This window comes from Lepidochelys kempii, chromosome 2 (assembly GCF_965140285.1).
Source record: "Lepidochelys kempii isolate rLepKem1 chromosome 2, rLepKem1.hap1, whole genome shotgun sequence".
Taxonomy (NCBI): domain Eukaryota; kingdom Metazoa; phylum Chordata; order Testudines; family Cheloniidae; genus Lepidochelys; species Lepidochelys kempii.
The window spans coordinates 142,367,905-142,381,489 of NC_136381.1; the positions used below are offsets into that span (position 1 = coordinate 142,367,905).

Genomic DNA, 13,585 nt, shown 5'->3' on the forward strand with positions numbered 1-13,585 from the left:
GCGGGGCTGACTCAGGCGGCAACGCGCCTTTCGGTCCTCAGGAGCTCTCCGTAACCGGGTGTTATGCAAATGAGGCCGTGCCTCATCTGCATATTGCCGCGGCTGCCGCCAGACCCGCACCGCTCCGAGCGCGTCACAACAGAGACGGGGGGCGCGAGGACGAGACAACGTCTCCTATTGGCCCAGGAGCCAGACATGCTGCAGAAGAGCTGGGTGGGGCTGGAAAGTCTCTCCCGCCGTTGGGCCACTAAGAGCCGTTGCCTCGCCCCCCTTGTCTCGGTGCCAGGCGGTCTGCGCCTCACGGGGCGCCCGGCCCCCATTGCGCGGGCCCTGCGGGGACACCGAGTCGGTCACGCGCGCGGCGCGAAGCGCGGTCACCGCACCGAGCCGGGCAGCTGACGCGAACCCCGGTGTCCGGCCGAGCCGCCGTAACCCGCCACGCCAGTAGGGGCTGCCCTCGCTGAGCCGCCCTCTCTATGGCTCTTTTCTGCGGCAGGGCCCTGCCGGCGGCTGCTCTCTACACACGTGTCCGCTCTATGGGGCTGGAGGGCCGCGCTGCGACAGGGGAGGCCCCGTGTGGGGCTGGCCATGGAGCTGCCTGTTCGCAAATGACCAGTGTATTGCGCGAGGCCTGGCTCCGTTAACACCCTGCATCTCGTTTCATTTGTTGACATTTGCACTTTCTGCAGCGGGGCCTTCCGTGCCAGTGAAATGTCATTCAAACCACCAAGGGCTGAAGCCTGCGCCGGGCTCCACACGGGGCGCCTCGTCTCTTTCAGCTACCGAAAGCAACAGCGGGGATCCCGGGCAATCGGGTTGCCCTCACTAAAGATGGCCGCCACTCCCATTATTTACAATACCCGTGAAGCCCGATTGCCCTGAGGTAAATGGAAGCCATTCCCCCGCCGCCCCAGCGACCGCTTGGTTGCCCCCAGTAAACATGGCGGCCGCCGCCGGGTCCCTTTGTTTCGAGAGCAGGGTTTGAGGCCTGGCTGCTCGGAGCGGAGATGGCCGCTCCCTGCGCGGTGTGGTTTGGAGATCAGGCAAGAATCTCTCCCAGCGCCGCGGGCCGGGCTCGCTCGCCTCGGCGTGTGTCGGCCCGGCTGGCCCCGTCCGCGCCCGGGGCAGCTCCCCGCCCCCACTGCGTCCCAGCAGCCGCAGCTACAGCCCTGCCCGCACTGTGCCCGCTTCCCCACCACCCCCCGGTCTGCCCCCACCCACGCTGCACCTCCCAACACTTCCTTACCCCCCCCGCCTCCTACACCCGCTTACCTCCCAGGTCTGCCCCCACCTGCACTGCACCCCCTGCCCCCTACATGCCCTCATCTCCGAGCGCTGCGCCCCCCGCCCCGATACCCCCTTACCCCCAGCTCCACCCCTGCCCGCACGGATGGAGCGCCCCACCTCCAATACCTCCTTCCCCCCAGCTCCAAACTGAGGGGGTACCCACCCCCTTTGTCCCTGGTCGGTGCTGACCGTGTGTTGCCTCTGGCAGGAGGAGAGAGCCGTTTGCCCCTACGACGCCAATCACCAGATGCCCAGAGCCTCTCTGGCTAAGCACATGGTGGCCTGTCGGCTGAGGAGGCTGGAGTACTCCAGAGAAGAGCAGGTAGCCACCTTCAGCTCTGGGCGGACTGGTTGGTTTTTTCTTAGGGCAGGAATCCCTTGGTCAGGTTTTGCTGAGAGGAAATAGTTTGGCAGTTTTAAGAGGTCTGGATTGGTTCAGATAAATCTATTGTTTATACTCTAGGCCCAGAGAAATCATATAAAGGAAGGCCCTGATGCTGCAGGTGGATCCGTGCAGGTGGCCCGTGCACCTGCATAAGTCCAGTGAGACTCTGTCTGGATGTGAAGGCCATGGTTTATCAGACTACAGAATTGGGGAGCCCTGGCGGTTCTGGGCAGAGATGCTTGAATCTTAGGGCTCGTGTACACTGGCAATTTACAACACTGCAACTTTCTCGCTCAGGGGTTTGAAAAAACACCCCCCTGAGCGCAGCAAGTTTCAGTGCTGTAAAGCGACAGTGTAAACAGGGCTGGTAGCTATGCCTTTCGTTGAGGTGGTTTTTTTAGAGCCCTGGGAGAGCTCTCTGCTGTGATCACACAAGCCACATTAAAGCGCTGCCACGGCAGCGCTTTAGCATTGCCAGTGTAGACTAGACCTTAGCTATAAACTTGGGAATGGTATAATTAATGTCTTTTGGTTTGTAGGCTGAAATGTATGACTCTGCATTTTACTACGAGAAAGCAAAGATACCCACCATTACTATAGGTAAGTATGAATTTGGTAATGGTTGTACAGTGGAATGCAGACACTTCAGGTGACAATGTTACCTCAGGTTTCAGAGTAGCAGCCGTGTTAGTCTGTATTCGCAAAAAGAAAAGGCCCGATGAACTGAGCTGTAGCTCATGAAAGCTTATGCTCAAATAAATTGGTTAGTCTCTAAGGAGCCACTAGTACTCCTTTTCTTTTTGCGAATGTTACCTCAGTTGCTCCAATGTGAGAGAAACTTTCTTATTCTCATCATCTAGATCTTTTAAAAATAAATTTGGCTTGTGGCACTTTACCTTCATTCTGCAAAGCTGAGCAGCACACCTTTTTTATTACTCTGTGCTAGTCAGAGGGTGTTTTTCCTCCTCATTTTCAAAGTTCGAAGAAGATATTATAATTTAATTCCTAGTTATTTATCAGCATATTTGTGGCAGATTGGGTTTTTTTGTGTTTTTTTTTTTTGTTTTCATATTTCTAACACAGCTTACAAGTTCCCTTTGCTTTTTTATTTTCTTGTTTGTGCACCGGACTCACCTGTAATGTGAGTAGATCACATGTATACTGTATGTCATCTCCCACCTCAGCAGTTTGACCCAGCTCTAACAATAGCGTTTAGCTGCTGAAGTAGAGCTTCTGAGGGGAGACCTGTGTTTTCATTGCAGTTCTACATTAACTAGTGGAAACATTAGTGTGGGATGGTTCTTGATTGGGTAAGGGAAGATTATCTTTAATGTGTCTGCAGTGCATTGCTGTACTTGTTTCCAAATTAATCTTGCTCTGGAATTTAGAGGTCATTCCCACCAAGATTATAAGGCCCTTTTAAGGTAGATAAAAATGTGATCTTCAGTTGCTTGTCCCCCTTTAAATGGCAGAGTTACAATTAACAGATATTTATATCAAGTGTTTGAAAAATCTGTTCAGCACAGTAATAATAATAAAGCAAGACACACAGAGTGAGACTATGTTCGGAGGAGGTTAGAACCTGAAAAACACACACACAGGAGGCAGGACACAGTAGCAGGACCAGAAGAGTAACTTGATATCATTTACATGTAATTGTAGAATAAATATAAATCTTATTAACTGGTTGTGGTTTGGTTTTCTGGACTAAATAATGTGGAATGGATGTAAGAACAAACTTTTAAAAAGCCAGAATATATTTGGTTAAAATTTTTCCATTACAGTCAAAGAATTCCTGAGTGTCTGATGGCCTTTTGCTGAACATCATTAATTCAGGATGAGGACTATTATTCTCTCTGTACAATAACCACTGCCTACCTGTCCGTTAAACCTCGCCAGCTAAGAGCACAGATTTAGCACATACCTCAGGATGGACTAGTACACAGGTACAGGAATTTTGTAAAATTTTTTTCCTTTTTTTCAGACAAGGATCTACAGTTTCACATTATTAAACAAGCTAAAGCTTTAAGTGCTAAAGAAGGTGGAGGTTACAGTGAAGGTAAGTGGAATACACAGATTAAGCCAGGGGTTCTCCAGTTTTTCGGTAGTGTGGGCCATCTCTCCTCCCATTCATGATCACTCAAGCCACCTCTTTCTCAGTCTCCCTTGATCTCATTTGTGTGTTCACTGTCATACAATATTCATCTGCTCCCTTACTAATTCTGGTCCCCACAGCTGTGTTCTCCTTCCTCACTTGGGATCTGGGGAGGGTTCAAGTCCTGCATGTTCAACTCAAGAGCTATCTTCAGGACTGGAAATCTAGCCCTGCAAAGCTCATGATGTTCCTTTAATGCCAGTCCCACAATCCCACTACTTAAAATCTTTCCCCTTCTGACCTCCTCTGGCCCAGCTCTCTGAGCTGTCCCCTCTTCTGCCTTCCAGAACCCCTCAGGCTGAACCTGGCACTGCTCCCCACTCCAACTGCTGGGAATCCTTTTCCTGGACAAGAAACCTTCCCTTTTGCTTTTACTTCCTCCTCTGAATTCCCAAACTAACATTTGTTTTATTGGGCATGTGATATGTAGTTGTCTTTCGTTGCCCCACGATACATGAACCTTCAATTTCCATTTTTACAGTGGATTATTGCAAACTTTCCAAAGAGGAGTTAGAGTGATTTAGTCAGAGGGGCCTGCTCCCCTGTAGATAGGATGGACATTGTGTCCACCCATACATTTAAGTCACTACTTCCTGTTTTTCACTGATCAGCAGAGAACACACAAAACAGGCTGGAGCCCAGGAAAGGACAGACATAGATTTCTCAAGAGAATGAAAGATGAAATCAAGACAGACCCTTGACAAACTGTGCCTGCTTGTACAGATGGCAGTAGAGCTACAGTGTGCGCTGTGGGAGGGATTGTGGCACCTGTATAAAGTTGCATTAAGCTACTGACTCAGTTATTTTAAAATACAGATATGTGCACAAATTAGGGTTGCCAACCCTCCAGGATTGTCCTGGAGTCTCCAGAAATTAAAGATTAGTCTTTAAAGACTGTCACGTGATAAAACGTCCAGGAATACATCCAACCAAAATTGGCCGTCCTAGTGTACAAAGGGAAAAAGGTGTATGCTCATTCTCCCTTTCTGACTTGCTAACTCAGCAGCCGAATGCAGCAGCGCTGACTGGAAGACTTTTCTGCTCTGTTTTTCTTTCTCTAGTATAGAATGGAAACCCGTAGAATGGGCTCTTTGGAAAGGAGGCACCTGGAAATGTTCATAAGATTGATGGCATATTTGGAAGATGGGTTCCCCATGGTTTAACAAAACTGTAGTAATGTTAATTTCAAATCTTAATCTAACCCAGTGGTTCCCAAACTGGGGTTCGTGAAATGTTACAGGGGGGTTGCGGGGAAAAATTCCCTAATGGCAGACAGAGTTGTCTCTAGGGACCCTGGACAGCATGGGGCCAGCAGCCCGGAGCCCCTGGACTTCCAAGAGCTAAGCAGATCAAAGCAAGCGTATCTATCACACTGAGGAGATTTAAACTTCAAGACTTCTTATAAGAAATGGAAAGGGAGATGGATATTTTCTGCTGTTCTTAAAATTAAATAGGCAGCTAGTATTGTTTTTAAAATTATTATGAAGAAAAGGTTTAAGCTTTGTTTGTTTTTGCCTGGACTGTTCAAGACCTGAATGATTGTGTAGGAGCAACGATTTGAGTTGGCTTCTTAAATACTTTCATGCTGTTTCACATCTGATACTCCTTGATGAAACATAGGAGCCTTGTCTTATAACAGGCTTATTCAAAGTGATACAAGCTATGAAAGTGAGATCTTGGAAGAGTGTTGCCGTTTTCATAATAATAAATAGTGTGTAATAAGCATGTCATAAAACATATTTTATGTTTCCAAGATCACTGCTTTTATCATTTATACTCGGGTAAAGGAGAAAATCCCTGGAAATACTCATTTTTAGGAGGGGGTTCACGAGCCTTGACGTTTTACTGAATGGGGTTCCCAGGTTGTTAAAGTTCAGGTTAGATCAGTGGATCCTAGATGCACTTGACAACTTTAAAAGAAAATAAATGAATACCAAAATGTGCACCATGTTCTGTATTGCAAAAATACATCTATGGGCCACTAGGTGTCATAGTTATATCTCACCATCCTATTTTAACATTGTGTTCTTGCACTTTTTAGAAGCAATCTGAAGAAAGAACCAAAGTTGTCCAAACTGTCCACATTCACCTAATAACTTGTTAATTTATTATCAGGTTTTACTTGGTAAACACTTACTCTTTTCTCTCAAACTCTCCACTAACGCAAAGTTGTAGTCCAGGTTTTTAATACACAGTCATCAAGAAATGTGAAGTTTTATGGTGCATAATTGTCAAATTAAGGTTGCTTTAGGAACCAGAAGATTTAATTTTCTGAATTTTAAAACCTTAGTCATAATATCTGTTAACACAAATTTTGCCTTCAGTTTCCTTGGCTTGTTTAAAAGAGGGTGATAGCTGAGCAGACCTTCAGGTAAACACAGCTACTTTTATTTGAATAGGTGGAACTCCTAGTAAGTTGTTATAATTGTAACAGAAAATAGGGCATATTTCACGGGTTCTTAATCTTTGTCACATCTGGATCAGCACATCTGAACACAGAGAGTTTTAGCTTTTCTCTTCTTACAGGGTAGTCTTTGCTGTGTGCTATGACCCCATCCTGAATGAAATGGACCTAGCTGATCTTTCTGCTCTTGAAATATTTTTCAATAAAAATGTCCTTGATTCTTCTTTCAAGAGCAGGGGTGAGACTGAAGGGGAATTAAGGAGATGAATGTTCTCCTTACTTAGGCTTTGTCTCCATTTACAGCATGTGTCGAGTACATACACTGCATGCCCACCTAGCACAGGTATAAATAGCTGTGTAGATGGTGAGGCACTGCTTGGGCAAGTAGAGTAAAGACACACCTGAACTTTAGGGTGTGTACTCTACTCACTCTCAATATGCCCGAGCAGTGTCTCTCACATATACACTGCTATTTTAAGCAGTGTAGTGTTCCACTGCCAGAGTCTTTCTCCACTGCAAGGAAGGGCTGTAGCGGTGGGGAGGCAGCGGAGAACGACTCCAGCATTACCCCACTACGGGAGCCTTTTCCTGCTGCAAGGAAAGGCTCTGGCATCGCTGCTGGAGCCTTTTTCCATTGCTTCTCCCTGCCAGAGCCTTTCATTGCCACGTGTATCTAACCACCACAGTCTGAACGCAGCCTGTTTTTCAGTGCAGCATGTAGTTACACGTAACCTACATGCCCCTGACAGTGTAGACTAGACCTAAAAGATATACAACGTCCTTTCTGCAAGTGATAGCCTTTCATAAGTACCATATTCTGTTGTTTCAAGAAATTCACTTTGAAATGCTACAGTATGTTGGAGAGAGTGTGACTGGAGGTTTGACCATTCTGTTTGAAAGAAATAAAATCTTTGCCATAAAACAGGGAGCGTGACTACAGTTTTAACAAATTGTGGAAGCAGGGTTTTTTTTTAGCTAGCAGGTAATGAATACATCTTGATAACTGTATAGCTAGGGAGTAAGTGTAGACTAATAACTGGGAGGAGACTGGCAACTCTGTTTTGCCAATTGTAAATGCTTTTGTTGCACATTACTTCTCTTCAGGGTTTTTAAACCGACTAGCAAGGTGAGCGTGTAGAAGGCACCCTATTCTGAATTGTCTTTGAAAGCATTCAGAACAGACAGTTGAGCATTATCTGTTTGGTCAAACAGAGGCTTTGATTCTAGTTATTGCCAATAGAATGTTGGCTGTTAACTAGTTTGCAGTTGAAATTTGGAAACAAGTTTTAAAATAAATATGTACTATTGGACCAGTACAAAAACATTCTTTTGCAGGCTAATGGGCTGTCACTAATAACATAATATAGGAAATCGTATTGTGGACTAGATGTTTTTTGTCGGCATTCTCTCCCTTTGCCCTCAAATAGCCCTCATAGTCCCTGCAGGAGACACCAAAACTCTTGGCTCCCCAGGTGTGTATTTGAGGAAGGCTAATGAAATAGAAGTGTAGAGGCCATTTGGTGACAGTCTGTTACAGAGTCATCATTTCATGAAGCAGACGTCAGTGGTTTCCTAAAATTAAGCCAACTAAAGTACTTTTTAAGCTATCAGAATCCAGTAAAGCTAAAGAAATCTGTCTTGCACAAGTGAAAAATATGTAAATAGTGTCCAAGTTCCTAGTGCCAGTACACTTGCTCCTCCCCACAAGTTTCTTTGTGTATCAATATTCCCATTTTATAGAAGTAATAATGTCAGTTTGTTTACAAGCTTTAGGTGCCTATTCTTCACTGCCTGTTGAAGTTCCCCAAAACCACAAACGCTTCATCTGTGACCTGACTCAAGCTGATCGTCTTGCAATCTATGATTATGTCCTGGAAGAGACGAAGAAACAGAGGTCCAGATCCCAAGCCACCGAAAATGACAGTGATCTCTTTGTAGATTTGGCAGCTAAAGTCGCCCAAGGTTTGAGAAATATTCCAGTTCGTGAGTTTTACAATTAAAATGGCAGTGTTTGTCATCTTCAAATGTTGTCACATTTCTACAGTTAGAGGGATTTGGTTGAACATTTATTCAGGTTTGAATTAATAAAATGTAAACAAAATTGTGGATTCTAGGAAAAGGACAAAAATTATGCAAACTAGCCTGGAAAAGAGCTGGCAAATACTCTTTTTGTATTATAGTTCTTTTTTAAAAAAAAAAAAGTAGAATTCAGGACACAGGTAAGATACCTTCAGGTCCTGTAATGTGGTGGTCTATGTGTAGTTGCCTATTGTATCTTTCTCCTTTCCATCTTCAATTATGCCAGCTTCCTGTCCAAACAGTTCTTCTGCTCTTCGCTCATTGTATCTATTGCCTGCATCTCAGCAGGAGGAGGGATCCTTCATTTCTGCTGCAACAGGCCTGCACTTCTTTGGCTCACAAGTGAATGTGAAATTTTGCAAGATTTCTGCTGTGAAAGCTGATAAGAGAGTAAAGCAGCATGGAATACTAACAATAGAAATGTGATAAGTGACACATGATAGTCTTTTGGCACAAAGAAAATTCTGGCTAAATATATAAACTAGTGAGACAGATCAGGACTCCTCCAATTACTATATTCTGTAAAACGTACAATATGCATGCAAGGAAAAAATGCCTTCTTTCTGGAGCCCGATCCTGCAAAAGGATCTGCATGACCATAGACATTTACATTTGCTGGATTGATCCCTCTGTTTGCCAGACTTCAGCAGTTCAATAATACGGGTTTTGAAAATGTGATTTGTAAAATAGTATTTAGGAGTGTTCTTTTTTTAAATCACTTATTTCAAGTCACTAAATAAGTGGTCTTATTGCAGTGTCTCAGAGTTCATGTAATAATCTTGTATGGTTGCTTGAATGCCTTTTATTTTGGTTGTTGATTTTGGTCTTCATTGGGTAAGCAGATATCTTCCAGTTTTCTCTCCAACTTCCCTAGACACTGTTGGATGCTATAAATAAATACCAGAGAAACATCTATTAAAAGAACTTGGCACAAACTTACCTTTAGTCCTGTAAGCAGCATCATTCTAAGACAGCCCAATTAGGTGTTCTCAAGTACCGATGTATTGCCTCTGAAATTTTGTTTTTAGTTTGCTTAACCACTTGTTTCACCTTCAATTTGTATTAGATGATGGTCAAAAAGGTCCAAAGTCTCATCTTGAAATCCTGGCAGAAATGCGGGACTATAAAAGACGGCGGCAGTCGTATAGAGCTAAGAATGTGCATATAACAAAGAAATCTTACACTGAGGTGAGCATCAAATGCTTTTGTAGAGAGTGCAAGCCCTTGCAGGCATTAGAATGCTTAATCTTTTCATGGTGTACACTCTCTAATGTGCTCTATTCAGATTAGTAAAAACAGTTTTAACTACAATACCTAGGCAAAAAAATCTTAAAGAAACTTTTTGACCAAGTCTGAAGATGTGGGTTAGTAAATGTGTTAGCAATTTTATAAAACTCAAAAAGAAATGTTAATGGTTTAAAGTATATTTTCTCCTCTGGTTGATTGTCAGTGTTTCCTGATATCATTTTGTGGCTCTCCTTTAGTTTGAGCTATGTCAATTTGAAAGTTGCATAAACTACTTAGAGGGGAACTGCAGGGTTAAAAACCATATGTATTTAAAATGCATTTTTCCTTACCCCAATTACGATACCGACAGCTGAAACTGTTAAAAATGAAATAACTTTAAAAATCTTGTGCTCATCATGGTGTTTATTCTTTTTTCTTCATTTGAATAGACTAGTCAATTTCAGTATCAGTTTCTTGTGCCTTAGCTATTTGGGGTTGCAAAGACTTCAGAGAAATGTTTTCAGATGCAAACAGAGAACTTTTTTCGCTGCAAGTTACTGAATATATTTATCACAGCTGCTTTTAATACTGAGTTTTGTACATGCAAATTCCAACAACCTACATGTTGATAGTGTCCCTTTAAGGTGCTTTTTAGTAAAGTTACTTTGGAGTTTTTATTTCAGCAAACAAATGTTTTTTTCCATACAAATATCTAGTGCATTTAACAACATCTCAGACCTAATCTTTTTCCTGGTACTGTATTATCTAGTCTATTTTAGCTTCAAGTTTCCTTTTACCAATCTCTTCCCAGGTAATCCGAGATGTGATTGGTGTGCACATGGAAGAACTCAGCAGCCACTGGCAGGAGGAAGGTAAACCAGACAATGCAGAGATGTGTGAAGGAGGAAAATCTTCCATTTCAGCAAAATCTTCAGGAAGGTATTAACAAGAACCTCACAGCACTCACCAGAATGCTTTCTTTGTGCAGGGACACTGGCAACCGTTGATCCATAGTGACCTATTATTGTATTCTAGTAAAAAGAAAAGGAGTATTGTGGCACCTTAGAGACTAACCAATTTATCTGAGCATAAGCTTTCATGAGCTACAGCTCACTTCATCGGATGAATTTTCTAGTAGTATGCAGAAGCCCAAGTTGAGAAATAGACCCATTTTACTGGACAGTACAAATCCATACTAAGATAGTCCTTGCCCTGAGGAGTGTATGGCTTACGTAGACAAGACAAAGGACAGGAGAAAAGAAGTGTTGTTCCCATTTTGCAGATGGGGAAACAAAGCGACTTTTTTCTAATACCACACAGGCAGTTTGTGGCAGAGCCAGGACATGAACATAAGCTCTCCTGAGTCCTAGTACAGCACTGTAACCACAGGTCTCAGCCAGTCACAAAGCAGCTGGGGAGAGAAAAACCTGTGAAAATGTGACTTTTAAAACACAAGAATTGGCGGGAAGATGCGGGACTGGAATAGTACCTTAAACTAGTTTGAATTCCTTTTTAAAAAAATTGATTAGATGTCAAGTGGACAATGTCCCTTTAAGGTTCTCGTAGTTACATGAACTTAGCTGTGTTGCACTACTAGTATACTTAACAGTAATCCTTCACTTGGGTACTGAAAAAAAGCAAACAGGTTAGACTTTATTACCTGTGTGCCATGGAAGTGTGTCCGTGTCACTGTGTGGTGCTTGCCATTTTTATTTCCTAACTTGCGTGGTTGAAATAGTAAACAAATCAGATCTATTTCAGCCTTTGCACCTAAAGTACTGGGGGAAGAAATTGCAGCCTGTCTAACGAGAGAAGCCAAAATCAGTGGCTGAAAGTGTCTTGTTTCCAAGCTCTTATTATCACAAACAAGAGAAGAAGAAAATGACCCTACCAAACAGAATACTGTTCCTTTTCATTGCCTACCAGAGGCAGACAGATGGAGATGAAGAAAAGTATTCTAATAACTACAGTGTTTATGAAACTAGTTATTAAACAAAACCAATGACTCTTTTCTTCAGAAACGAAGAGAGACGGTCAGCATCAGTGGACTCTCGACAGTCTTGTGGAAGCTCTAAGGATGTTGATCGATCTAGACACAGGAGAGATCCCAGCAGAAGTCCAGACAAACAAAAAAGAAGTCGAGAAAGAGGCAAAGACAGGGATTCCAGAAGAAAAAGAGAGAGGCAAGTGTTACTCTAAGCAATTTGTTTGCCTGTACCAGTCAGTGATGATAGTCACCAGTGAAATGTAATGGTGCATCAGAGTTTAGTGCAGGAACGTAATACTCAATCCAAGTGGAAATGCTGGAGAATTCAGGGAGGCAGAATGTAATAACCCAGATCAGCCAAGCTAAGCTCCTGTCCATGCAGAATTTGCTGTGGGATTTTTAAAAAACTACAAGTCATCCAGATTTCAGGGTTTAATCAGGGGTCCAAAAGGTGGCTCCTCCAGCAGTGACTTCCCCCTCACAATACAGGAGCATTGGCTCAGATCTGACCCAAAGAGTCACCTAGGGCTCTCTACTTGTGTGTTATGGGCTGTATATTATGAATTAACCACACCTTGTATTACTGATAGCTACTTAGTTGTTGTACATGTAGTGAATTTTAATACATACTTCCGAGGAGTTTGCATGGGGATCTGCCAGTTAGATTGGTTGCCAGCTCTACCATTTGCTACACTTAGAGGTGTCTGATCCTTTTTTTCTAAACGGGAAGCTTTCCTAAGCTTCAGAACAGAATTGCCCGTAATGAATGACACTAACACCACTGGAGTCCCGTAGAATTCACTTGGATCTGGCACTGGTGCAAGTGCTAGAGCCAGCAGATCCCAGCTGAGGATCTGGGTCCAAGTGTGGTTTTAGGAACTTCCCTGTCAGGCTCCCGGGCTCTCTTTGTGACCCTCTGTTGGTTTACAACAGAAATGGGAAAAATTATATAGCACAATCCTAGCAAGTGTGTATCAGCTCACAAAAACACAAATGCTTTGATCATATACTTTGGTGCATAAACTGGAGTAGCTGCTTGTCTCATAAAATGGGCTTTACGCAGTTGTTTTTACAAGATACATTGTGCTCTGTCAGAGTGCAGGATTGTGCAATGAGACTTGAATAAAGCGCACTGGAAATGAACCCTCAAAGGGAGGACAGTGACAAGATTTGGAAGGAAGTGCTTAGATTTAAAGATCTTTTCGGTCTTGAAAGACTTCAGGCTTCTCTAGTGTTCAGACTCTCATCAGTGAAAGTTCAGTCAGCCAAGCAGTTTTGGCGTAATCTGTTAAGTGCTGAGATCCTAACAAGACATTGACTATAATGGCTTGTTTCTATTTCAGGGCTGAAGACAAGTATCACAACCACAAAAGAAGAAAATAGAAAAAGGACTGTAAAGAAGATGTTTGTCAGCTGTGAGTTAAGGAAATAGACTTAAACTGGATCATTCAGAGCTGTGAATATTAGCAGCATGCTGATGGTGATAGCATTATGAATCGAACATTGTACCCACAGCTGGGAGGCTACCAAAGCCATCTTTCCCTCATCCTGATAGCCTTAGCATGATCTCATGTCTCAGAAGGTTTTTATCTCTGCATTAGAAGGTGACGTGTAATTTGTTGTATTGCCTTTGACTGATTGATAAATATAATTTATTACATTGTCGTTTTTCATTCAGCCTAACTTGGTCTGGTGATTGAAGCAAAAGAGGAAGCGATGAGGATTCAAATTTGTGCTGGTTTGCAGTGACTTTGGGAGGATACTCTATAGTCTTATGGATCAGTCACCCCATTGGAAACCTGGATAAAGTGTAGTGTGAAGGCGAGCATGTAACAAGGTGGTTAGTGCACTAGCCTCTGAAGACCTGGGCCCTAAGTCACAAGAGAGTGTGTTGACTGCTCTCATCCTAGTCTCCATTCTTGCATACTGCAAAGCCGTCATGTTCAGTGAAGTAGCAGGCTGGCTGTGAGGTGCATTAACAGTGTTGTTCAGAGGAGGCTAGGTCGGGGCCGACCTATGCTCTGCCTGGCTCAAGTCACTGCTCTTTCACTGTAACTTATG

General features: G+C 43.5%; 1 protein-coding gene across 3 annotated transcripts; it reads left to right on the top strand.

The window, feature by feature from the left end:
- The first annotated feature begins 484 nt into the window (after window positions 1-484).
- Window positions 485-13,182, top strand: SNRNP48 (small nuclear ribonucleoprotein U11/U12 subunit 48). 3 transcript variants are annotated; one of them, XM_073332343.2, is made up of 9 exons: window positions 485-883; window positions 1,496-1,609; window positions 2,212-2,272; window positions 3,657-3,731; window positions 7,987-8,193; window positions 9,377-9,498; window positions 10,349-10,476; window positions 11,556-11,720; window positions 12,868-13,182. In XM_073332343.2, the coding sequence occupies exons 2-9, from the start codon at window positions 1,535-1,537 to the stop codon at window positions 12,905-12,907; spliced, it is 873 nt and encodes a 290-aa protein (XP_073188444.1). In that variant the 5' UTR covers window positions 485-883; window positions 1,496-1,534; the 3' UTR covers window positions 12,908-13,182. The 3 variants fall into 3 exon arrangements, with proteins under 3 accessions (XP_073188444.1, XP_073188442.1, XP_073188443.1); XM_073332341.1 differs by lacking the exon at window positions 485-883 and adding an exon at window positions 895-1,043; XM_073332342.1 differs by lacking the exon at window positions 485-883 and adding an exon at window positions 895-1,043 and having other exon boundaries at window positions 7,999-8,193.
- The last annotated feature ends 403 nt before the right edge of the window (window positions 13,183-13,585 follow it).

What these genes read in the sequence shown, in the direction of transcription:
- SNRNP48 (XM_073332341.1), top strand. Translation starts at nt 1,008, where the DNA reads ATGGCCGCTCCCTGCGCGGTGTGGTTTGGAGATCAG. An exon ending in AGTACTCCAGAGAAGAGCAG is followed by an intron (nt 1,610 to 2,211) that starts GTAGCCACCTTC and finishes TTTGGTTTGTAG; the next exon opens with GCTGAAATGTATGACTCTGC. An exon ending in TCAGCAAAATCTTCAGGAAG is followed by an intron (nt 10,477 to 11,555) that starts GTATTAACAAGA and finishes TCTTTTCTTCAG; the next exon opens with AAACGAAGAGAGACGGTCAG.